Source organism: Akebia trifoliata, unplaced genomic scaffold (genome assembly GCF_017979445.1).
Source record: "Akebia trifoliata isolate Shusen 1 unplaced genomic scaffold, ASM1797944v1 Contig01401_ERROPOS500000, whole genome shotgun sequence".
NCBI lineage: Eukaryota > Viridiplantae > Streptophyta > Magnoliopsida > Ranunculales > Lardizabalaceae > Akebia > Akebia trifoliata.
The window spans coordinates 380,739-406,436 of record NW_028237691.1 but is presented as its reverse complement, the minus strand read 5'-3'; the positions used below and the strand labels follow the sequence as shown (position 1 = coordinate 406,436).

At 34.8% G+C, this 25,698-nt stretch overlaps 1 protein-coding gene across 2 annotated transcripts; it reads left to right on the top strand.

Annotated features, from left to right (window-relative positions):
• Positions 1 to 1,527: 1,527 nt before the first annotated feature.
• Positions 1,528 to 19,451, top strand: LOC147380438 (cytosolic enolase 3-like). 2 transcript variants are annotated; one of them, XM_086431702.1, is made up of 14 exons: positions 1,528 to 1,737; positions 1,902 to 2,059; positions 2,152 to 2,306; positions 3,532 to 3,706; positions 5,714 to 5,785; positions 5,898 to 6,014; positions 7,564 to 7,644; positions 12,013 to 12,089; positions 12,184 to 12,287; positions 13,506 to 13,604; positions 13,710 to 13,795; positions 14,575 to 14,661; positions 17,789 to 17,986; positions 19,104 to 19,451. In XM_086431702.1, the coding sequence occupies exons 2-14, from the start codon at positions 1,955 to 1,957 to the stop codon at positions 19,170 to 19,172; spliced, it is 1,425 nt and encodes a 474-aa protein (XP_086287828.1). In that variant the 5' UTR covers positions 1,528 to 1,737; positions 1,902 to 1,954; the 3' UTR covers positions 19,173 to 19,451. The 2 variants fall into 2 exon arrangements, with proteins under 2 accessions (XP_086287828.1, XP_086287827.1); XM_086431701.1 differs by having other exon boundaries at positions 1,528 to 1,780.
• The last annotated feature ends 6,247 nt before the right edge of the window (positions 19,452 to 25,698 follow it).

Below are 25,698 nucleotides of genomic sequence, written 5' to 3'. Positions count from 1 at the left end.
AAAAAAAAATACATTTAAATGTTAAAAGTTAGAAGTATATCATTTTCATTTGTCATTCACGATAAAAGGTCGTGGAAAATGACCCATAGGGGTGTGGCGAGATGGTAAGACACTAGCAGGGCTTGCCCCTAATCATGTGTTCGAACCTCCAAAGCTTCTTAACTAACTTGGCAAAAGGGCTGTGTAGGTTGGATCAATGCCTAGTGGAATAGTCTGTCGGATAAGGCCCAATGGATTATGGATTAGGCATAAGCCAAATACAGTACTAGGGCCCGTTGTCTATGGGAATACCATTGCATATTAGGGGTGCAACTTGGTCCGGTTCAAATCGAGAACCTAACCAAACCGAGAGTTTTGGATTGGTTTGGTTTGGTTTATAATGAACTTCGATTCAGTTATTGGTTCATGCCTTGAATAGAACCGAATCAAACTATGAACCGAATCCTTATATTAATAAAATTATAAATAAATATTATTAATCTATAAAAAACTATACCTATTTTATGGATAAATTGATTATTTTTTTATGGATAGATTATTGACACTTTTTAGGACGGACAGATTAATGACTTTCTTCAATTAATGGACAAACTATTGACTTTATTTTTTTTAATAGATACACTAATGATTTTGTATTTATTTATGGATAGATTAATGACTCATGATATAAGATTTCATATTTATTTATTTTTATTTAAAAATATGTTGATTTAATTAGGTTTTTAAGATATTGGCAACCCATATAACAGAACCGAACCAAATTGACCTTAGTTCAGCTTGGTTCTATAACAATTTGTTCGGTTCCGATTCTCATTTAATGGAATCGACCTAGGTCAGTTCAATTCGGATTTGACATCAAATCGAACCAAGTTGCACTGGTACTGTATATTTATAAAGGTCGTAAAAAATTATTGCAATTGGAAAATAAAAAAATCTAAGTATGTGAAGAAGATGACGTGAGATAAGGTTGAGTGAGGGTGTCAATGGGTACACATTTAACGAAAATCAAATCGAAATCAGAACCGAAATAAGATATTTTTTATAAATGATTTAAGATATTTTTTATTTAAAAAATAAATGCATGTTATATAAATTTTTTCAAATTTTCATATGAATTATCGATTGAAACTTAAAATGAATTACTCTTTTAAAAAGTTATTATTTTTAACAAAGATAAATTTTTATTTAAAAAAAGAATTAATTTATATCTTAATTGTAATAAATTGTAATTAAATTAATAATTTTATTGATAATATGTTAATTTTTTGAAAGGATATTTTTTTTTTAATAATGATTTGAAATACTTTTTTAATAGTGGTTCGATTTTTGGAATCGAACCAATGGGCACCCATGATTAGTTCTAATTCTATTTATTTTGAAATCGGATCTTAATCGACAAGAAGCGGATAATAACTAATATAATGGTTATGGTCCTAGAGCTCCTTAGGAATCGAAGCAGATCCCACCCATTCACAACCCTAAACGTTGAGATACTAATAAGAAATAAAAAGTAAACATCAAATTACTGACAAAACTTAGCACCTATTTAGAATGAAATCCCTCCGCCAGCACCCATTTAAGTAATTTTTTCTTAAACAAAATAAGGGCGAATAATTCGTCGGATCTACGTATCTAGGGCAAAAAATTCTCAGTTTTCTATTCTTGAGGAAATCAAGTTTCATGGGCACAAATCTCTGCAGATTTCAGTTTAATCGGTTATTTGATTTCACAAATTAGGTTTACGAACATTTCTTCTATTTCCTGATTCAAGCTAGTTAGAGTAAGCGTTTCTTCAAAATTTTCTCTTTCTTTCGAAGATCTAGAGTCGAGTTCATCAGATTTACCATTGGAGAAGAAGCAAAGCTGATTTTTTTTTTTTATATATATATATTTTATTCCAGTTCAAAGTTCAGGAGTACAAATTTCCCCAGATTTGTGAAAAACGAAAGTAGAAATGTCTGTGCAAGAATATCTGGAAAAGCATTTGCTTTCTCGTAAAATCGAAGACGCCGTCAATGCGGCCGTTAGGGCTAAGGCTCCTGATCCCGTATTGTTCATAGTGAGTTTTTTCCTGATCTTTTACAATTCTTAATTTTTTGTTTCTTTGGGCGAATTTTATTTGGACTTGTGTGTATTTTTGGAAAATTTCAGTCGAACCATATGAAGAAATCGGTCCGTTGTGTGATCACAAAGATTAAAGCAAGGCAGATTCTAGACAGCAGAGGGTTGCCTACTGTGGAGGTCGACCTTTTTACGAATAAAGGGATGTTTCGAGCTGCGGTTCCCAGTGGGGTATCTACCGGAATGTAGGATAATCTTCCTTAACGTTGTTGTTTTCTTGTTATTTGTTGCAGAATGTAAGAGCTACTGAGTCGGAAAACTTTTATTCTGAATCAACTTTGCTAATTATGATATGAAGTTGAGTTCTTGTAATCACGGTAACCAAGTTCAGGGGTTCAAATTGGTTAAATTTGGATAAGACTGGGAAAATATCTTAAAAAATGTGGGATTTTCATAAATTTTTTTTGGGTTTCTTTCCAAATTTTTTCATTTTTAACCCCCTAAAAATCCTATATTTGTTTTTGGAATTTGAAGGAGAGAAAATGTTGAGGTCTAAAGGTAAATTTTTTATCCTATTTGATGATTGATTGATAAACGATCAATTAATTTGTTGATTTACTGATTTAATGAGTTAATCCCATATTTGGAGAATTTTACACCCTTTTGGAAAAATTCGGAAAATTTTGTGACTGCTCATAATGTTTCATACTACAGTTCTTTTCTGTGGCTATATATCAGACCCCGAAAATCTTTATTCACAGTTTGAAAACATTTGATCTTTCTTTAATAAATATAAATATAATTTTATCACTTGAAAGGGAGAAAGGGATGTATCAAGGTGGATGTAAGCATTTCAAGGAGTTTAGTGGCTTCTTTTTTGAGGATTTTCTGTTTAGATGGGAGAATGTAATTGGGGAGTGATCATTGCTTGTCTTCTTTGTTCTCTTGCTTGTTGTTTTCTCTTCGAGGACTTCTTGTTCAGTTATCAATAATTCCGCTCCGTTCAGATTTCCCAACACATGGAGAATGGGGTTAACGTCCAAAGGATTTTTTTTTTCCTAAGAGATATTGGTGGATGATATTACTTTTCTTGTTCACCTATTAATTTTTCTTCGATCTCGATAGTCTTGAAATATTAATTCAAACAGAAACTGTTTCATGTGGTATCAGTAAGAAGTTAATCAGAAAGAAGAAAGTAGAAAAACTGTGGAAATAAGAGGCATTGTTTCACTCATTGAATATCTTTTTCGTGTTAGATTAAGGTTGTGGTTTATACTCTAATTTTCTATTTTTATCAAGATATCTATAGAGACACAGAAACTAGGATGTAACTTTGGCTTTAGGGGGAGATGCTGTAATATTCAATAGGGTTTGATTGTGGTTCTTGTTCTTGTGTATATCTTGATCAACCAAAAAGTATTATCTCTTTACCTTTAGTATCAACTTCTTTTCTTTTATAACTAATCTCAGGTATGAGGCCGTTGAATTGCGTGATGGAGACAAGGGAAAATATCTTGGAAAGGGTGTTTCCAGAGCTGTTAAGAATATCAATGAGAAGATCTCCAATGCATTGATTGGTATGGATCCAACACTTCAGTCACAAATTGATCATGCCATGATAGACTTGGACAAAACTGAAAATAAGGTGAGAGTTCTGTTCCCGAATAAAGTGACTTACTAAGGCATTTTATATGTGCACTCCTACTTTGATACTGAGAACTAAACAGTTGTATTTAGGTAGATTTTTTATATTCTTGGAAAGAACATATGTCATGATTTTGGCTCTTAACTAGTTTGAGATCATTTACTTTTGTACTTTAGCCCGAAAGAGATCTCATTAGACGGTGTTGTAACATTAATGAACATTTATAAATTCATCCATTATTTTACACGCTTGGTCCAAATTGTCTATTATGTAGACGCTTTGTGATTTTCCATATCTGAATACAAAACCAATTTCTCTACTCATAAGAAAAAAAGGCTAAGAAATATACAAGAAATTGACTCTTAAGCCATGGACACCACCCCCCGACATCCTCTCTCACATACAACAATCTCCCTTTAGTGTTTTTCATCCAGTTACGCTTTGGTTCAAAGACCTTTTCATCTGCCTGAACTAACACCGTCTAACAGCTATATTCAATTGAGAAGGGTAAATTTGAAAACCTGATACCCCGGGATCTGTTCAACTTCTCCAACGTTAAGTTTGGCCGTCCAAAGAAGTCAAAGGACCTGAGATCGATTCAACTGGTTTTGATTGTCCCCTGTATTTGTAATTATTGTCATAGAATCAAAACTTTCCCACAACTACCATGGAGGATGGAAAGAGCTTCAGGATGACTTTATCTGTTGGGCCCTACATGGATCACAAAGGTCGAATCAGGCATGACAAGCAATGAATGATGACCCGGTAGGCCAAAATGACTGAGGTGGCACAGCTTTCAATATGATTTTTGAGATTACGGATAGAACAGTGAGTTTGATTATGAAGGAACCAGTAGTGCTTAAACAGTGGTTGCTCCATCTTTATTTTATTTCACAATCAGAACTAATTGATGACTAGATGGCCTTGTTGGAATTTGTAAAATTACTTACAGTTCATTGCATTATTTTTTGATTTGCTGGAAGGGGGAAATGAGATCTTTTTTTTTTCAAAATAAAATAAAAATGCACATGGACTCTTAGTCACGTTTGGGATCTTTGTTGGCTGGTTACTTATTTGCTTGTTCTATAATTAGTTCATAATGTTTTGTTCATCACATGTTGGTTGCTGTGACTGTTATAATTTCGTTTATGGATAATCTCTTTTCTGCATATAATTGCTAAGGCCAAGATCAAAAAGCACTCTGAAGTTCTAATATCCTTGAAGTAATTGAAAAGATATCAGTGTCAGTATAAGCAAGATCCAAATTATACTGTAAAAGTGATGGCTGTTCATTGCTGAGTCATCCCAGCGCTTTGTCCTTCTTTACTTTGTTACTTTTTGAAGATTTTCCACTCTTAACTGATTGATGGGAAAATTGGTCTGGGTTCAAAGAAAAAGCTAGATTTTGACTACCATCACTAAGTTAGTAAGGATTTCACCCTTACCAAGGGTCCTTGGGCTCACTTTGTGGCATCGAAAAACGTGATCTGATGCTTCAGGGTTGTAGAAGACAAAACTCTATGAACTTTGAAAGAAAAAAATTTAAAAAAAGTTATTTTTCACCATTGAATTCTAATTTTAAATTTGGGATTTAGGTGGAAGTTTGGCAGCTGTCCATTTTCAAAACCTTAGATCAAGCCCATTTTTTGCATTTTTTGGATATGAGCTTTTCAGTGAAATTTAGAGGGTTGTTGTTGGGTACATGGATTACTAATGTTGTAATCCATTTGAGCAAAATGACCCTTAATAAGGCTTAAAATCTTACTAAGTTAGTAAGGAAAGTGTTTCACAAAAAGCTATATTCCTTTTTAAAAAAGTTACTATTTTGATACCTGTTACAACTTGTGAAGCATTACATCTGGTTTATATCCTTAATAAGGCTTAAAATCTTACTAAGTTAGTAAGGAAAGTGTTTCACAAAAAGCTATATTCCTTTTTAAAAAAGTTGCTATTGTGATACCTGTTACAACTTCTGAAGCATTACATCTGGTTTATATCCTTTTGCAGAGTGAACTTGGAGCAAACGCTATACTGGCCGTGTCTGTTGCTGCTTGCAAAGCTGGCGCTGCTGAAAAGGAGGCATGATTAATCAATTTGCATCCAAACTATTTCTCATATTTCTTCTATTAGATGGTTGCAAAGTTATTCTTTCCAGATTCCGTGTAATAATGTTCCTTCTTGTTGATTCCAGGTTCCTCTTTGCAAGTATATTGCTGAACTTTCTGGTAAAACGAGCTTGGTTCTTCCTGTCCCTGCCTTCACACTAATAAGTGGTGGAAAACACGCTGGGAATAATTTGTCTGTCCAAGTATGCCCCATATAGATTCAGGTTACAAATCTTAGTGATTGGTTAATCTTCTATTTATAGATAGTCATGTCTCAGACCTTTTTTCCCCTTACTTCTTTCTTTCCTTTTGGGTGCAATAGTCACGTTCAAGTCAAACACTTATCAATGATAGCTGATTCTCTTTTTGAAATTCTAAAAAAGATTTTGAATACATAATTTGCTTTTGGATGAGATATATGCTGTAACAACTTAAGCAATATTCTATGCTAGTATTTAAACGTAATGTAGATTATAGTTTGAATTTCTCATACATACTTGATTCTGAACTATAGTCATTAAGAAATGAAGAGAACTTAATGCAAGACCAAGCAACTAACCTAAAATGAGGAGTCTAGGATCAGAATTAATTACCAAGAACAAGGAAAATCATAAAAAAACTAATATTACCAGAAGTTAAAGATATCTGGGAAGAGGAATTCGAATGATTATTCTGTAATTCCACTTATCTAGGTCATAATCCAATAACCAATTTGAATTCTCTTGACCCTTTCAAGGATTTCAAGAGTTAATTTTAATCTAAAAGACATATTATTGGCTGTTGTGAATGTTCAACAATCCCAATTGGCCATATTTTGAAGTAATATATGCAAAGTTTTGTAATAAATGTATTATATGAACATTCCAAAAATAAATTCAACAGTATTATCTCCAACAAAAAAGATGAAAGTGGCTTAATGGAGGGTTTAGGGTATTTAGATTAGTTTTATATGGGGTTGCAGTTTGGATAGAAAGCTTTTGGGCAAGAAAATAGAGATATTAGGAATGGGTGATGGATAAAAAAAATGTTCATTTAATCTGTGTTGCATGGATATGGGTATGGGTGACAGATTTTTTGGGGATGGTGTAATATTTTGAAGTTACTTAGAATGAAGTACTTATGTTTTATTTTAACAGGGATAATAATATATATAATTTTTTTTTTGAGAAGAATTGAGATGGACTATATGAGGGAATGTCCTTTGATGTGTGTCACAAACCTGTAGCTAGCAACAATGTATTTAATGGTCTATTTGCTACAAAGAAATTTTCAATTGGAATTGGTAAAATTTGTAATCTACAATAAATGCTAATCAATATCTTGAAATAAGAAAGAAAGAAGTACACTAGAGTCTGCTAAGTTTTTCTAATGCGACACATCACCCATGTAGAAGAGTCCATGCAACGTTGTTTTCCTCTATTTGGAGAGCAATGGGAAATTGGAACATTAATATTTTCAAATAATGGTTTGGTTATCATGATTGATAATCCTACCTTCCTTTAATACAATCTCCCACAGTACTCTCTCGGTGTTAAAAAGAATTAACTCTAACTTGCCTGATATTGTTTGTTTATTTATCTTCAATTTTTCTGTGATTTCTTTTTTATTGTGAGAAAGTGAGCATTAAATTACTAGGAACTCTTAGAATATAAAATAGAATTCTTGTTTCAGCTTTCACCAATGTTAAGATTTTTTTACGTTAGTATTATTATATAAATTCACTTGAATTCAGATTGACAATTGATAAACCAGGAAATTATGATTCTTCCTGTTGGAGCAAACACATTTGAAGAGGCAATGCAGATGGGCTCAGAGACCTATCATCACCTAAAGGTTGTTTCATTTATGTGAAATTTTCTCTCATTATTGTTTTATCTTCTGTCTTTTATCATTGTAGTAGTTGTGATAGAGAAATTGATGCTGATCTTATATGTTTCTGAGGTGGAAAACACCTTAAACTAGTTATTGCACAATATTCTGTAGCAAATAGTAGAATGATCTGGGTTTGGCTTGTGGTTGCATTATAAATAGAATCTTTACAGAAATTTTACCATTAAAACCCTTTTTGTTTCATTCTAGATTGTTGTGTCCGTGGGGTCACTTTTTCTAGAAGAGCCATTTATGTAACTTTTCTTGTTGCATTGGTATATAGAACTCATTCCACAATGACACATTCACTAAATGTTATTGTATAATGTGTTCTTGGTGGTTCTAGACTTCTGGGCTTCTGTTAATAAAATTGCGAGTCATTTCCAAAATTAAGTTCATCATTTTGTAGATTAAGTTAATCATTCTGAATTTGTTTTTGATAAGTAAAGAGAATTTTATTCAAGAAAAAAGTAAAGGTCGAGATGACCAACCCAAAGAGAAAGAACAAACTATATTACAAGCTTGAGATGTTGCACACTCTATCCCACCTAAACAAGAAGTCCTCAAAGAAGACTCCTTTGAATTCTACACTTGCACCAAAAAAATAAAAGCCCAATAACCGACAGGGACAGATCATGACTAGTTTGCTCCTTTCCATAAAGAACTCTTACATTCCTCTCCCTCCAAAAACCTAATCATTCTGAATTGTTGTTGTATTTTGAAGACTAAGTTAATTGCAAATTTCATGGTGACGTTTCTGTTCTATCTTTTTGAAAGGTTGAACTTTTACTCCAAAAAAAAAAAAATGTTGGACTTTAGTGAGGGTCCTCCATGTATCTCAGGAGAGATAAAATCACCTTTGGCCTGGCTTAACGTCATTGAAGTTACCAGAAATCTGTATGAAGATGTCACCATTCATGTGTTAAGTATGTTTCAGAAAAATAATGGTCTGTTTCGTAATGCACAATCTAGGTTAGTTGGGTCCTAACAACCACAAAGCCATGTTTAACAGTTTTTTCTCCTGGGATTAATGCATTAGAGTCTCGTGAAGTCTATATAAAGCTATATTCGTTTGTTACTAATATTTGGTCTGTCTCAGAAAACTAATGATCAACAAGCGTAGAGGCATGTTTAACTGGTTTTCTTATGTGTTCATTACCCTACAATTTCCAGGGGCTCTTTACCCCACAATCACCAAGTTGGGATTCAGGAATAAGTTGGAAGGAAAAATTCTGTAAAATTGGGAAAAAAATCATAAAAAAAAAATCGTAAAGAAATCAGGCTAGGCTTAAGTCTGTAATTGTTCGTACTAGGTGGTGTTCTCATATTAAACCACAATATTAAATCACCCAACCTCCATACATATATTATCCTTGCATCCTTCACTAGTAACCACAAGTCCGCAACACATTCAAGGTTTATATTATTCAAAATATAAAAATGTTCAATGTCATCCTCATTTGCATTCTCATTAATGAAATGGTCACCATCATTTTCATCTACTCTCACTAGTTCTTCAATTCATCTTTCGTTTTAATCCGATTTAATCGCAAAGTTTGGGATTTAATCACATACTTTGTAAACCAATTTATTGAAAAAATTGTGATTAAATCAGTTAAGGAAAAAGTCATGATTTAATCCCGACTTTTTCTATAAGTTGGAGAATTTGGTGACTATGCTTTACCCAAAAGTTGCCATTGCATGGTTACCAAATGCGCATGACCTCAACCGATTGCTGCTACTTTGGTTTCCAGTGATGCTAAATCTCCCCTAAGAAGTTACTTTATGGGAAAAAAAAGAAAGGTGGTTTTGGCTTTTTGGGTCTCTTTGAAAATTTGGACGAATGCAACTTTGTTACTGAACTGAATATTGTGATGTGTGTGCTAGTGGATCCATGTATCCAGCCATCCTGTATGTTGTGGGCCTTTGCATCAAGGTGCTCATCTATGAGTTCTTGTACAAATTACATGCATTCATTTACATGGCAGATGAATATCCACCATGAAATCAGGGCCTTAGTCAAAACAGCCTGCAACTGGTGTAATTAGATCATGGAGAAATTAGATCTCTCCCTGCTCTTGTTTCTCAGCACATTTACAGTCAGCACCCATTTAGATCCTCTTTTTGTGATTGAAACATTCTAGGGTTTAATGATCGTTGAGGACATTTTGCTTCATATTGAGACCTCATGCTTAACATTATTATTATTATTATTATTATTATTATTATTATTATTTTGTTCTTTTGAGTGAGTTCTCTCATTTCAACTTCCAAATTCTAGGGTTTGATGATATTGAAGCCATGTGTATTCACTTGGAGCCCTGCCTCTTGAGATTTGAAACAAAATTCTAGGGTTCTAAAGTTATGAGTTAAGTTATAGATTGATCTTTAAAGAGGAAGGATATTGAATGATATTTGATTGAATCTGAAGAAGATGATGAGAGATAATGAAGAAATTCAGATGGTCAGCAAAGATTTTAATTGCTGTTTGTCATTGTGAAAAGGACTTCTCAAGGTGAATAAGGAGTTCAATGAAGGGATTAGATTTAAGGTGGGTAGGGGTGATAGATTGAGATTTTGAGAAGACTGGTGGTGTGGTGACTTGATTCTCTTTTCAATTCCTTGCCCTCTATGCTATCTTGTGGATAAAGAATTCCACGGTTCGTGACTGTCTGATTCACAATGGGAATGATCGTCTTTGGGACTTGAGTTTTTGTCACTGGTTTTCTGTACGCTCCTTCTACAACACTTTATTACCTCCCTCTGGCTCTTCTTTCTCGACCAAAGCAATTTGGTCGCCACCGTCCCTTCCAAAGTAGCTTTCTTCATTTGGTCAGCTTCATTGGGCAAAATCTTGACTTTGGACAATTAGATCAAGTGAGGCTTCTCAACTCCAAATTCTTGCTTTCTTAGTAAAACAAATGGAGAGAGTGGGAATCACATCTTGCTTTATTGCCCATTCTCAACTCTCATTTGGTCTTATTTTCTCCATCTTTTTAGATTCGATTGGGTGTTCCTCAACTCTATCATCTCTTTCTTTCTTGCTTGGTCGATGAACATGTTCTCCAAATGGAAGAGGTTCTTGTGGGCTGTCCTCCCATTTGCGATGTACTGGGGGATTTGGAAAGAGAGGAGTAGAAGGGTTTTTCAGGGAGAGGAAAAGAATCTGCATGAGGTCACCTTGGAGATTTTGGGATTACTATTCTGGTGAAGTAGACTGAACAAAGATTTTGGCAGTCTTCTTTGAAGATTTTGTTTTCAAATGGAATGAACTTTGTAATGAGTAGTTCTTTTGGGTCCAGCTTGTTGGTTGTTTTGTTTCTTTTTTTTTTTTGCCTTTTTTTTCTTCTTTGTTTATGTAGAGGCCATCTTGGCCTGGCTTTTCTTTTTTTCATTAATAAATTTTTTATACTTATAAAAAAAAATCTTTGGGTTTGTTGAGAAATGGATGAGAGAAATATCAGACGAGCCATCTTGTGTCTCAGACAAGTCAATGTGATGTGCTATTCATGTTGACTATCTCGCTCGGTTGCCTCCAAGACCAAGATGAACGTGCCCAAGTCATCTCTGTCTTGGATGATTTCTAAAACCATGGATAGGAGTGTTTATGTCAATGCTGCTATGCACACATGCGTGCACCATAAGTTGAATCAATTCTTCGATGCTAGAAATATTGGAATGGGTTGATTTTGGCGACAGTATCATCCTCAATGAAACCCAGTCCTTGATTCATCTCAGTGTAGCTTCTATGAGCGCAAGGTTTTATCCTTCTCTTTTCTTTTTCTTTTAATCTTATATCTATTTTCTTGATTTTCTTTTTCTCCTCTTTGTTCTTGATTTTCTTAATTCTTGAATTCTTAAATCCTTGAATCTTGACTTCTTGAAATCCCTTTTCCTCAACTTTTATTCCTTTCCTCTTCTTTTTAACCCTAATCCAACTCCTAACCAAATACCCTGTAATTGGAAAACTGTGTTTTTAAATTTCAACATATAGCCAATTGGGTATTTGGAAACCCTTTTTATCAGAAAAAAAATTCTTTCAATAATATTTTTTTCTTCATCACCACTTAAATACTGTTTCTACCAGCCTTCCCAAAGTAGAACTACCTCAGAATTGAGCAGATCTAGGTTTTCCTACATCAGTGGGTCTACTGATTCATGTGTCTAACACGCATTCCGTATGTGTACGTCCGTGTGATACATGAGTGATTCTTATATTAATGAAGTAAATGCTGCAATAATGTAATGGCTATCTTTCTTCTTCTGAGGTGCTATGTTTCTGTTACTCTTAACACCTTCCTGCATCCGGTATTTTTGTCTCAATACGGGCAGGCTGTTATTTCTGAAAAATATGGTGCAAATGGATGCAATGTTGGTGAAGAAGGTGGATTTGCTCCAAATATTTCCAGGCATGTGCTTGCTTCAATATTATAACTCTGTGATGTTTAAAAAAGCAATTAAATGGCCTTGCATTTAGTTTCTGATACCATATTCCATTTGCAGTTTCAATGAAGGCTTGGATCTTGTGATGGAGGCGATTGACAGAACAGGATATAATGATAGAATTAAGATAGCAATGGATGTTGCTGCTACTGATTTCTGCATAGGTGATGATGAATTCTTTTCTGCAAAATGTTCCTGCAATTGTAGCCGCTTTTATAATTATTTAATTTAATTTAGCACCATAAAACATAGGTTCATCTTGCTTCTGAACTATTGCACAAGCGGGTAAATCCGAGGAATTTGTTTCAGTTTCAGCATATGACAATATTGAAAGTCATAATTATAGAAGTGAAAATTATAAAAACAAGGGTTTATTTTCTGATTATTTTGCTAAACATAATAACTTCTAAAAAATTACAAAGAACAGTTTAAAATGTTGGAGTGTTCAACGTTTTTCGAAATCTCTGGGCTGTCCTGCCTTCATATCTGTTTAGATACCCTAAATGCCCATGCCTATCTAAGTCGTTGGACAGTTCAACATTTTATACAATTACGATAACCAGTAGCTTGCATGTTAGATTGAAATGAATTAAAAAGTATAAAAGAAAGTTAGAAATTAAAAAGTAGACGGAACTCTTCTTTAAGTTCAGGTGAGAATGTGATGTTTCACGTTTTTTATATATTTCTGCTGATAACAAAGAGAAGCTCTTTCCTTACTATGATTTCAAATCTTACTAAGGGTGGTTGAGCTCAAATGGATTACCAAATTGGCAATCCAATGCCACAACCTTCTAGATTTTTTTGGGTTTGATCCAAGGTTTTGAAAATGGACGGCTATCAAACTCCCACCCAATTCCAAAATTTAAAATTAAAATTTACAGTGAAAAATAGCCTTTTTAAAGTTTTTTTTTTTTCTTTTATAAAGTTCCTAGAATTTTTTCCTCTGCATACCTGTGGCATTGGATCACGTTTTTGGATGCCACAAGGTGAGCTTGATGACCCTTAGTAACATTTGAAATCTTACTCAACATATTATGTGGTTTTGACACTTCAATGTTTAAACGTGTAAAGGAGGCTCTTAGTTGAACGCTGGACTGTCCAGCCTTACAGATAAGCATGGACATTTTTGGCATCTAAAATGATGCGAAGGCATAAAACGTTGGACAGTCCAAAGTGTTAAATTGTTTTTTGTAATTTTTAAAAAATTACTCCTTTTTTTGCTTATTAATTAAAATATCAACCCTTTTTTGATAATTTCTTAATATAATTGGTACTTGTGCACATACACTATGCATTCATCAGGTTGAGTTGGGGGTTTTGTTTGTTACCAAGTGTGTATATTAGCATATTAATAGTTGATTTTCTGCCGTTTCGTGATTTAGGAACCAAGTATAATTTAGACTTCAAATCACCAAATAAGTCAGAGCAGAATTTTAAGACCGGAGAAGATATGGTTGAGCTGTACACGCAACTTTGTAAAGGTACATAATGCCATCTTTACACATTTTTCATCAGTTCGTGTAACCAGATAATATACTTTTAATCTCTTGACATATGCTTTTTTTTTTTTTTTTGGTTTCTGCCAGATTATCCAATTGTATCAATTGAGGAGCCATTTGACAAGGATGATTGGGACCATACCAAGTTATTTACCAGTCTTGAGATTTGTCAGGTATGTCATTCTTTTGTTTATGAGGACTGTTGTGTATGAGGGTGATCACACAATCAACTTACATAAAGATCCAACATTGCCATGTCCAGTAGGGCTGTCAATGGTTTATATCAGACCTGAAATCCGATATGATCCAATAACTAAAGGGTCTGGATCAATGTTTTGGATTCCAATCAGGATCCGATCTGATATCTTATTGGATCAGATCTGGATCAACCATGTCCCTATCCGATAATATATATTAGAAAGATATAAATTATATTATATATATGTTGAGATGTGTGAAGTTTATTTAGATTTTTTTTGGGTTTGGCCCTATCTGGACCTGATCTGATTGTTAATGAATCGGATCTGAATTGTAATATTGAGTTCTGATAAGGACCCGATCCGATTCTTATCAGATCAGTCCCAGATCCGATCCTTATTGGATCAGTGCCAAATCAACCCCGATCCAATCCGGACCAAACCCCTTGACAGCCCTAATGTCCAAGCACCCATTCAGACGGATTAAGAGCCACCATTTGATGCCTCATCTGGATGGTTTGGAATATATGGCAAACTTTTACATAATTAAGTCTGAACATTTGGTGGTTAGGAAATCCAGTTTTATTGAACTTTGGATTAACTGAGCATTTGTTGGACCCATCAAATGTCGGGTCCAGATTCTGGTTATCAAGATATTCGGTTGGGTCGTTACCAAATCATGTCCTTTGTATTTATCAGTTCTTCCATGATCTTTCATTTTAAAACAAGGACCCTTAATGACAATTGATTTGCAGGTTGTAGGAGATGACTTGTTGACGTCAAATCCAAAACGTATTAAGAAAGCAATTGACGAGATCACCTGCAATGCACTTCTTCTCAAGGTAATCGATATTTGGAAGACTTCTGAAACCTTTTTTTTCCTGTCAATTTGATTATCTGATATTGTACTTATCAAAATAATTTATTTTGAAATTATCATTTTGTTGCAAAATTTTAATCTTTTTTCCATTACTACATATAAATGCATTCCTTTTTCATGGTTGAATATGATACTGTTATTGGGGCTTTAAAGTTAGATAAATCTTAACATACAGGAAAAGGAAATTATCTTTTCTTTACTGGAATACTCGAGGAAGTATCTATTTTTTTTTTTCCCCTTAAAATACATATAACTCCATTTGCAGCAGCCTTTTTGATCCCATGCTGAAATCTCTAAGAGATCATGGTTTTAAATCTCACTTTGATGTCTCGTCTTGTTCATGGACAAGACCTAGTTTTCTCGAATGAGATAAACTAGTTAACTTGGTTTATAATTATTTATTCATATAAAAATAATTATATTTTTTTTAAGTATATAGTTTTTTTTAACAAATAAGGTTGAGATTAAATGATGTTTAATAATGAAATCATATTTTATTTAGATGATATTATTAAAATTCTAAAAATGATTTTTTTTTTTAAATACACAAAATCCTAGTTGATTCAGCTGAGTTTTACTGACTCGGACAAGATTTTCAAAATTATAAGTTTTGCTGGGATGTGGTTAAGAAGACTTGATGTCGGTTTTTGGAGATTTTTATGAGGAGTGTTTCTTTGACCATGGGTCCTACTCCACCTTTATAACGTTAATTCCTAAAGTTGAAGGGGCGGAAGAGTTAAGGGATTTTAGGCCGATTAGTCTGGTTTCCTCAGCATATAAGATCTTGTCAAATGTCTTCGCCCTGAGATTGAAATTGATTATCTCAAAGATTATTGGCAAGGATCAAGGGGCTTTTATCAAAGGGAGACAAATCCTGGACGGCGTTCTGGCGGTTAATGAGTGTATAGACTCTAGGAGGAAGTTTGGCAAAGCGGGGATTGTGTGGAAAGTGGATATAGAAAAGGCTTATGATCATGTTAACTAGAATTTCCTTTTGTACTTGTTACACCGCACAGGCTTCGGTGAGAAGTGGATTAGTTGAATGAGGAAATGTTTGTCTTCAACTTCCTTTTCCATTTTGGTTAATGGGAGGCTGGTCGGTTTTTTTAGAAGTACTAGAGGCCTTAGACAAGGTGACCCTTGTTCCCCTTTCTATCTAACATTGTGGTTGAGTCCATGGGGAGTATGTTTCTTCGTGCCACTTCTTTGGGTGCTTTGTCTGGGTTTGGAGTTTCTGATATAGGGCCGAAAGTTACTCATCTTCAGTTTGCTGATGACACGGTTTTTTTGGATACTGCCACTAGTCAGGTGTGCTTTCTTAAGGGTAAGTTAAAGCTTGTTTGAGGTGGTGTATGGCCTCCCTATTAACTTGAGGAAGAGTAAAATCTATGCTATTGATGATGTTCCTGATATTGAAGCTTGGGCCCGATTTTATGGGTTGTTAGGTTGATTTTTTTCCTTGCTCATATTTGGGTCTTCCTTTGGGGGCGGCCTACCAATCTTCTTCACCTTGGGAATCGATAGTGGATAGGGTTTAGGAATAGGCTTGCCTCGTGAAAAACGAAGTATCTTTCGAAAGGGGGGAAATTGACGTTGATTAGGAGCACTTCATCTAGTATTTCGATTCATTTCTTGTCGCTTTTCACCTTGCCTTCTAAGATTGAATTTGGTCAGGGATTTCTTATGGAATGATAGGCGTGGTAACCGTAAGTTTCATCTTGTTAATTGGAAAGTAGTCTGCTGCTCGAGGAAGTTGGGTGGTCTTAGGATTAGGAGGCTGAGGTTTGTGAACGAAATGTTGCTAGGGAAGTGGAATTGGTGCTTTGGTGTTGAAAAAGAGGAACTTTGGAGGAAATTAGTTGCCGCAAAGTTCGGGGAAGATCCATTTGTTTGGGAGAGTAGCCCGAGTAGATTGCCATTTGGGTGTGGCGTGTGGAGAGGGATTTCTAAGTTGGGTGTTATAATGAGTGAGCACATTCGTTATAAGGTGGAAAGGGGGGATCGTATTCTGTTTTGGGAGGATCGGTGGAGTAGTGATACTTTACATTCTTTGTTTCCCGGTTTGTACTCCTTATCCTTGAGGAAAAGGTTGCCAATCTCTGCCTTTCTGATTCTAGACGAGAGGGGTGAGTTGTGAGATCTTGGATAGGGAGGATCGTCGGATTTGGAAAGCTAGTTCTGATGGCTGTTTCTCGATTAACTCTCTCTACTTGGTTCTCGAAGGTAACCTTGAGGTATGTTTCCCCTCTTCTTTCATTTGGTATTCTAAGGCCCCTTCCAAAGTATCTTCTTATGGTTGGCAACGTTGAACAAACTCCCCACAATTGATCTTCTGAAAAGGTCTCTTTCTTGATTGATTATCGTTGCTTATGTGGAGTTGATGGTGAGTTTGTGGATCATGTCCTCATTCATTGTAAGGTCACTTTTTGGGTTTGGTCTCATTTCTTTTCCTTGTTTAATGTGTCTTGGTGTCTTCCTGGTTTGTTTGTCCCTCTTCTTTTCAGTTGGGATCCATCTCCCTTTGGTGGAAGGTCGAGGATTCTTTGGAAGTTAATTCCTTTTGCAATTTGTTGGGGTCTGTAGAAATACAGGAATGCGCGTACTTTCAATGTGGTGGAGGTTCATTTGCATGAGATCATTTTCAATATTCTTGGTTTACTATTCTTTTGGTGCAAGCAATTTAAGGAGTTTAGGGGTTCTTTTTTGAAGACTTTATGTTTAGATGGGAAATTGTAATCAACGAGTGATTTTGTTGTTGGTTGCTTTCCTTTTTGAGGACTTCTTGTCGTATCAATAAAATTTTATTCTTATCAAAAAAAAAAAAAAAAAATACTGAGATGACTTGCCCAAGTCATCTCGGTCTTGGGCAAGATTTGAAACCATATAAGAGATTGCTACTTTCTTTTTTTCCTTCTTAAGAAAGATAGAAGACCCGTGAGTCATCTTGGTCTCGGACGAGATTCCAAACCATGTAAGAGATTACTTCTTTCTTTTTTCCCCTTTTAAGAAAGACAGAAAACCTTTATTTCACTATCATTCTACAACATGTGGTCTTTAAGTTGTAATATTTAATAGTGGGGTGCACACAGGTCAATCAGATAGGGACTATCACAGAGGCCATTGAAGCTGTGAAGCTGGCAAAGGATGCTCACTGGGGAGTGGTGATGTCCCATAGATGTGGGGAGACTGAAGATTCCTTCATAGCTGACTTAGCCGTTGGTTTGGCCAGTGGCCAGATCAAGGCAGGTGCACCTTGCCGTGGAGAGCGTCTCGCTAAATACAATCAGGTTCAGTTGCTTTCTTCTCCTTATGTTCTGTTTTCTACCTTTTACTGACCACAGGTTTTTGGGTCCTACTATAATCTTTTAATTATGGGGAAGTATCATAAATTAACCACCATTCTCATTGAGTGCTTCACTGGTTCTAACACATTATTAACTCTAAAAGGTGGCATGTGCAAATACACATGTATCAAAAGGGCTTATTTGTAATTTAACATACTGATTAAATAGTTTTTTGAAAATTACAAACTAAAATGCATCTACTCTGTTGATGAGATAGACCAACTGATCCCACTCATATTCAATGACCAAGCGCAGTTCAATGACCTCACAGCCTTTTTTTTGTAATTTTAAAACTAACAACCTTGATTATAGGATGGTGGGTTGCAATTTTCTTGTTTTTTTATTTATTTATACCAAAATGTCCTTAATTAGATTAAATTTAACTGTAAAGGTGGGGGCATTTGTGAGATCCAAATTTTGGTGTGGAACCACTTCTACTCGGCCTTCTCTCATTATAAGAGTAAAGATGAACAGAGTGTAAAGCTGTGTGAGAATAAATCAACACCATGTACTTTGGAACCAGTTTCGGAATCGATGAGAAATTGATGGCTTGTGAATTATCTTAAGCCTCTCAAAATATGACAGCTTTTCTGTTATTCACTTCTTTTTCGAAAACCTTTTCCATTCACCACATTGATAGAGTATATGATTCTACCTGAATCAGAAGGTGTAAATTACAATTCACAAGTCACCACCACCGCTACTTGGGAAAACTAAAATCATTTGGAGAAATCTTATATTAAACAAAAATGACAATGCCCTATCATATTCCCCATTCATCATCATTGTCATCAATGCCTTACCATTTCCCATTCTTTACTATATATAGTTTGTACTGATTGTTATTTCAAAGAAATTTTCAGCACTATTAATTGTTGTGTCATCTTAAATGCCAAAAATTTCTCTTTATTGACTTTTATAGGAACATCTTAAGAAATCAAAGTAAAAAATCTAATGGTATAATTAAAACACTCTCTTAGATTTAACTTACTGGAATTGAGACATTATTCCGAAAGGAGAAAAAAAAATGTGAAACTAACGAATTGAATGTTCTTTACAGCTACTTCGGATTGAGGAAGAGCTGGGAGATTCAGCAGTTTATGCAGGTGAGAAATGGAGATTCCCATGATTCTCTCTGCTTACAATTCTCGTATGTATGTGTGTAGTTTGTTCCTGTCTACCTCAGCCTAAATGAGGGTTAGAACAACTTCTTATGATGAACAATGGGCTCACCAATTTAGTTGGTAAACTCAGTTTTCTTCTTTCTACAACCATTTATGTTTTTTGGTAACAGAGAGGGCTCTATAGGTGGAGGGTGTTTCTGTTTGATTGTTATGGCTCTTTTGTGATAAAAGAGGAAATGTATCGATTTTTCATTTATGGAGATAATGGAATATAATTTGGGAAACATTTTAGGGATGGGTTGAATGATTAGGGTTTTCAAATATAGGGTCTCTTTCTCTACACTTCTTGTTTCTCATTTTAAAGAAAGTTGTTCTTTGTGATACTTAAAACATAAAAATCACATTTTTTTGTGTGTGGAATCTTTGATCATACCTGAAAAAAATGGAAAGATTGATCACAAATCATATGTTTTTTTTTTTTTTTTTTTTTTTAAAAATTCAAATAAAAAGAAAAATTAGGGGGTGTTCTACTTGCAACAACCTTTTATGATCTACACTCAACTCTTTGTGCACCATCTCAAAATTGTGAAATTCTCTTTGCATACCCCTTTATCAGTTACTTTTTGCACTCATCTTTTTTTTTTTCTTGGGCATCTCACTCACCAACCCTTGGGGGTTACACCCATATGTTATTCTTCATCAAAACAAATGGAACATCATTAAGTGTTCTTTTTCATTTCTTCATCGGCAATGATCCGATTATGACCTGGTATCTATCCCAAAAAACAGGATTCAGATCTAAAGTTTTGGTTTTCGGATTGGATTTGGGTTGAAAACAATAAATCTGATATTTTTCTGTTCAGATTATCCGATAAAAGTCCTACCTGATTACTTTCCTTATATACAAAACATCAAAACCCTTATATTTTGTGTTCGATAAAAAGAAAATCTGCAACATCCCACAAAATCAATCATCTTCCCCAAAACCCTCTACAAGTATGAGATCTCTCTTGGCTTAGACCCATAGCTCGGTTGGTTTGACACCTTGCAAAGCAACCTTGAGTTCGTGGGTTCAAGTCCAGTTTACCCATAAAAAAAAGGTATGATCTCTCTCATGCGTGCACGCACATCGCTTTCTCTCTGTCAATTGTTCCCTCTTCTTCGAAACAATTAACAAAATATTACAAGTTGAAATTTCAAGAGATCTGAAACAAGAAACTATGGAGATTACACTCATTCCAAAGATTCTGTACTCTCTTCTTTGAAACAATTAAGAAAATATTACAAGTTGAAATTTCAAGAGATCTGAAACAATAAACTATGGAGATTACACTCATTCCAAAGATTCTGTACTCGTTAATGAAGCCTCTTTTGACAGCCTTATTTTCTACAAATCTTCCAAATTGAACTTCACAAAATTTTTGTGCAAATCTTCCAAATTGATCTACACAGAACCCATGAATCAATTGTTAGAAACCCACGTCATTTGATTGATTTGTTTATATTCTGATCTTCATTTGTGGATCGTTTCAGAAGTTCGATCTACATTCTGATCTCCATTGTTGTGTTGAAGCATTTGGAGTTGAGAATGATGAATATTTCATAGAAACCAAACCCTAGATTTTCCCTAAATATCGGATCGGTTTTGGATTGCTTAAAACCTTAACCAGATCGGATTCAGTTGGAAGGTGTATTATAGTGTAACATTTTCGGATCGGTAGCCATTTGATACTGACTTGGTACCGAACCGATCCATTACCAACCTTAATCAAAACAATGGAACAACATTCAATGTTCTTAATTAAGGGGCATTTTACTTGAAATTTATGCTCATTGCACCTACCTACTCTTTTTTTTTTTGCATTGTCTCAAAATTTTGAAATTCTCTTTCCATCTGCCTTCTTTCGGTTACTCTTTGGACCCATCAGTTATTCCTCATCAAAACAATGGAATATCATTCAGTGTTCTTTTTATTTGGTACAAATAAAAACAAAGTAAGGGGCATTCTACTTGCAATCACCATTTATGCTGATTGCAGCTACTTACTCTATCCTCACAAAATTTTGAAATTCTCTTTGCATTCACCTTTTTACAATTACTCTTTGCACCCATTTATTATTCTTCGTCAAAGCAATGGAACATCATTCAGTGTTCTTTTTCCACTCATTCTCCCTTCCTTAACCAAAATCAATTTCAGTTTGGCTCTCTATCTTCTTCTTGAATCATCATTCGGGTAATATTCTTTGCATCTATGAAGGTCTCGATGAGGATTTTGTGATTTTGACTGTAGAATGATTGATTGAAGTGTTTATAAGAAACTCATGTAGCTAAGAACCAAATCAGCCAAGAAAGTCGCTAATAACAGATCAAAATGAAATAAAATAAGGGAGAAAAGATGGAAGAATCAGTGAGAACCGAAAGCCTCAAGGCCGCTTAAATGGTCAAAGGGAAGACGCTTAAGAAAGGTTTCTTTCTATTAGAAAATTTTCAGCGAAAGTCTCTTTCACAAATTGAAAGACATGTGTTTATAATAAACTCTATTCGAAAATAGATGTAGACCACCTATTTACTTTTAGTTTTAACCATCCAAATAACTTGTAACCATAACGTGTACATAAATACCCATAGTGATCACTTGACTCTTTTAAACAATTAGGATATTACCCAAGATGCCCCACTGACGACAAAACATAGAGAAAAAGAACAAAACAAAACTATTTTGGTTTCTCATTTCAATACTAATGCTCCAACATCAATCCTGTCAGGTTGAAGAGAACTCAACTCTAATGAGGAAACATGCTCGTATTGATCATATATGGTCGAGTCCAGTCGTTTTAGGTCTTCTTCAAAATCTAGGAACTTTCAGTTGGAGGATTGCCCAATTATTTAATAAGAAAACATCTGTATTGGCTACCACGTCTTGAAATATATGAAATTGCACCTTCAAGTAGCAATCTTATCTGGGGGTGGGGGGGTTACAATGCTTTTTGCCCACAACGTTTTGTGTCTAAAAATTAGACATTTTTATATCATTGATAGAAATACAAGCAAAATAGAAGAATTCCAAAGCAAAATCGAAGAAATTTCAAGGAAATCACGAGAAACCATGCTTTTAATCACTCTAGAATGATTGCTTCGTTTAGAACAACCGCCATGTATGGAGCGATCGGCATAATGTATTTTATGTTTTAAAGCCCATTTTTTGTAGTTTCCTATGTAACTAATCCTTCATATGAGCTTATAAATAGGGGGATTAGAAAGAAAAAAAATAGAGAAATTGTAAGAGGTAACTCTGTCAAATTTATATCACAAGCTCAAAGAATTATTAGATCTCTCTCTACCTCCTTCTAATCCTTCTATTCTTGATAAGAATTTATTAGATTTTACTTTGTAATTTATTTTTCAGCAAGTTAATGGAGTTAAAACTATTGGAATGAGAGATTTAAACCAAAAGTTCATTATTGAAGTTTTGTAAGAAAATCCAAGGAATTACCCCATTACTTGTGAGGTTGGATCTTTGTAATGGGAACAAGGGGAAAATGACTCAACCTTTATCTCCCTCCTCACGTCCCTATAATTTGGTTTTCTCTAAATTCTTGAAAAAGCAATACCCCACATCATGAAGTCTAAAAGACCCGAAGATGGAAACAAAGGAGGGAGAACAAAATGGTGCTTTCATTAACTCCCTTGGTTGTAATTTTTGGATTTTTCTTCTTAGAATTCACTTTTAGATATTAACATCAGTGTTTTCTTAAAATTCACTCATGTTCTTCCTCTTTTCTTGAGTAGATCAAAATGTCGTTAATGAAGATGATTATAAAGACATTCATGTAATCTTGAAATACTCACTGCATAAGGTCCATAAACATTGCAGGCGCATTAGTCAGACCAAATGACATTACTAGGTACTCGAACTGCCCTAACAATGTCCTGAATGCTATCTTAGGAATATCTTCCTCCCCTATCCAAATCTTAGAACAATTTTAGAGAAGTATTTGACAGCTCTTAGTTGGTCAAACAAATCATCAATCTTAGGAAGCGAATACTTATTTTTTATGACATCTAGTTCAGTTTTCGATAGTCAATGCATAACCTCATTGACCTATCCTTCTTTTTCACGAATACAACTAGAGCAGCCTAAGGCGAACTAATAGGACGAATGAAACCCAAATCTGTCAATTCTTTCGATTGGCTCTTCAACTCCTTCATTTTCGCTGGAGCTATTTGATATGGTAAGATCGATATGAGTCTAGTTCTTGGAATCAGTTCAATTGAGAACTCATATTTCCTAATTGAGGGTAATCTGGGTAATTATTCAGAAAACACATTCGGGAACTCACACACAATTCAAATTGCTTTTACCTTTAATGGTTCTTCCTTTACTTTGCTAACGATAGTCATCATGCTATACATACTACCCAATCTATTATTCTTTTTGGTGGTTCAAACATTCGGACTACCCGGTTATGAAATCCCTTAAACTTGAACTCTGGTTGCCCCGATGCACCAAATCTAGTTGCTTTCACATAACAATTATGTTGTTAACCAGTTTATGCCTAGGATGATGTTGAAATCTCAAAGGTTCAAAATTGTCAAATCCAGTTCAAATGAACTATCTCCTATCTTGAGAACACAAAATTTACATACACAATGTGACACTATTTTATTTCTTAGGGGTATTAGGAAAGAAAGTGTTCATTCGATGCCTATTACGGATAATCTTAGATTTTCTACCATGCTAGAGGAAATAAAGCAATGTGTGAAGCCCAAATCTATCAACACATATGCTAAGTAGTTGCATATCATAATCATACCTTCCACAACATCCTCTAAAGCTGTTGCGTCAACCTTTGACATAACATAGACCCTGGGTCATTGCATCTCGTGTTTATTGAGGGATCTTAAGGTATTGCCTATTCAAGTATCCCAATTCTCCATACTCATAACATCTGATCAATTCCCTATTATCTTGACCCATGGGTTCCTTCTGTAATTGTAGTGGGGGTCCAACAATCTGAGTCTATGGCCTCATAGTCTGTCTCTGACCTCTAGTCATTTGCCTATATGGCTTCGTTGTCTGACTTTGACTTCTACCCTGAAATGGTACTATTGTCCTCTGTGTGTACTAGCATGCTAGTATTAGAGGTCGAAAACTACTCTTTCCTGGTGGCTGACTAACCCACTGTTGCCCTGATCCACCAATATATATATATCATATGTCTCTTGTCCTGTGGGGGTACTTACCTTGTCCCAACACTTTGTTCTTGAATAACCTCGTTTGCCTTTTCTAGTCTCTAGGCTCTAGTGACCACCTTAGAATAGTCAATAATCTCAAATATTTCCATCCTACTCTTGTAAGAAACCTTCAACCTTATGATAAATTTTTTTTTTAATCTTCACCTAGGTAGTAGAGATTAGTTCGAGTGCATAATGAGCCATTTTGGTGAATCGAGACTCATACTGATCCACTATCATAGTACCCTATACCAATTTATCAAACTCTGTCATCTTCTTGTCTCTAGAACTAGTAGGAATGTACTTCTCAAGAAATTTCCTCTTAAAATTTCCCAACTATCTTGAATACTTGGTTGATTTTCCTTTACTGATGTTCACCAATGTGCGACATCCTTCTATAGCATAAAAGTGGCACACAAAACCTTTTGTGTATCTGTGCACTCCATGGTACGCAAGTATTTGTTAGATTCTTCCAACCATTCTTTAGGCATGATCGGGTCTACAGTACCATCAGCCTCATCACTCTATACATTCTCAATAAAACCCATACATAACCCTGGTATGGTGGTCGTACCAACTGCATATCCCTAGGTATCTCTGCTAGTGGAGGTACCTTACTCACGTGTGGTCTTAGGAATATGCTCAATTGAATGGTTCTGTCTTCCCAATATCCCAATCAACTATCTCATCATAGTCATCTAGTCCTCCAACATCTTTGCATTCTTCTCTTCCATTCTAGCTTGATTTTGGGAGATCGTAGCTATAACTTGCATCACAATTTCCATCTCACTAAGCTATCTAGGTTTATATGTCTCATCTTCTATGGGTTGAACCCTATTGGTCGGTCTACCTCTGCCCTTCATCTTGTATGATCTACAAATTTAATAATCATTGTAAGTTCTTATGATCCAAATATCCTAAGAAAATATTCGGCAATATATCGATTGTATATCAAGTTCTCATATATTTTATTTTTGATTTTTTTTTAATCTTGCCTGTACCGTTAATTCCTAGAATTGAATATTGTCGCATTACTTAACAGTCATTCTGAACTTCCTAATACTCTTGATCCTATATCCTGTTAAAGCTCTAACAAACCTTTAGACATAGACGAGCTATCATCCCATACAAAACTAATATTGAGCTCTGATACCACACTTTGGTATCACCTCACCGTTATAATAGAGCGGGTCTCTGTTCCAAACAAACCTAATGCAACGCTCTAATACCACGCTATTACACCCCCAAAATCCAACACGAATCCCAAGAATTTCTCTACTAGATCTCAATGCATGA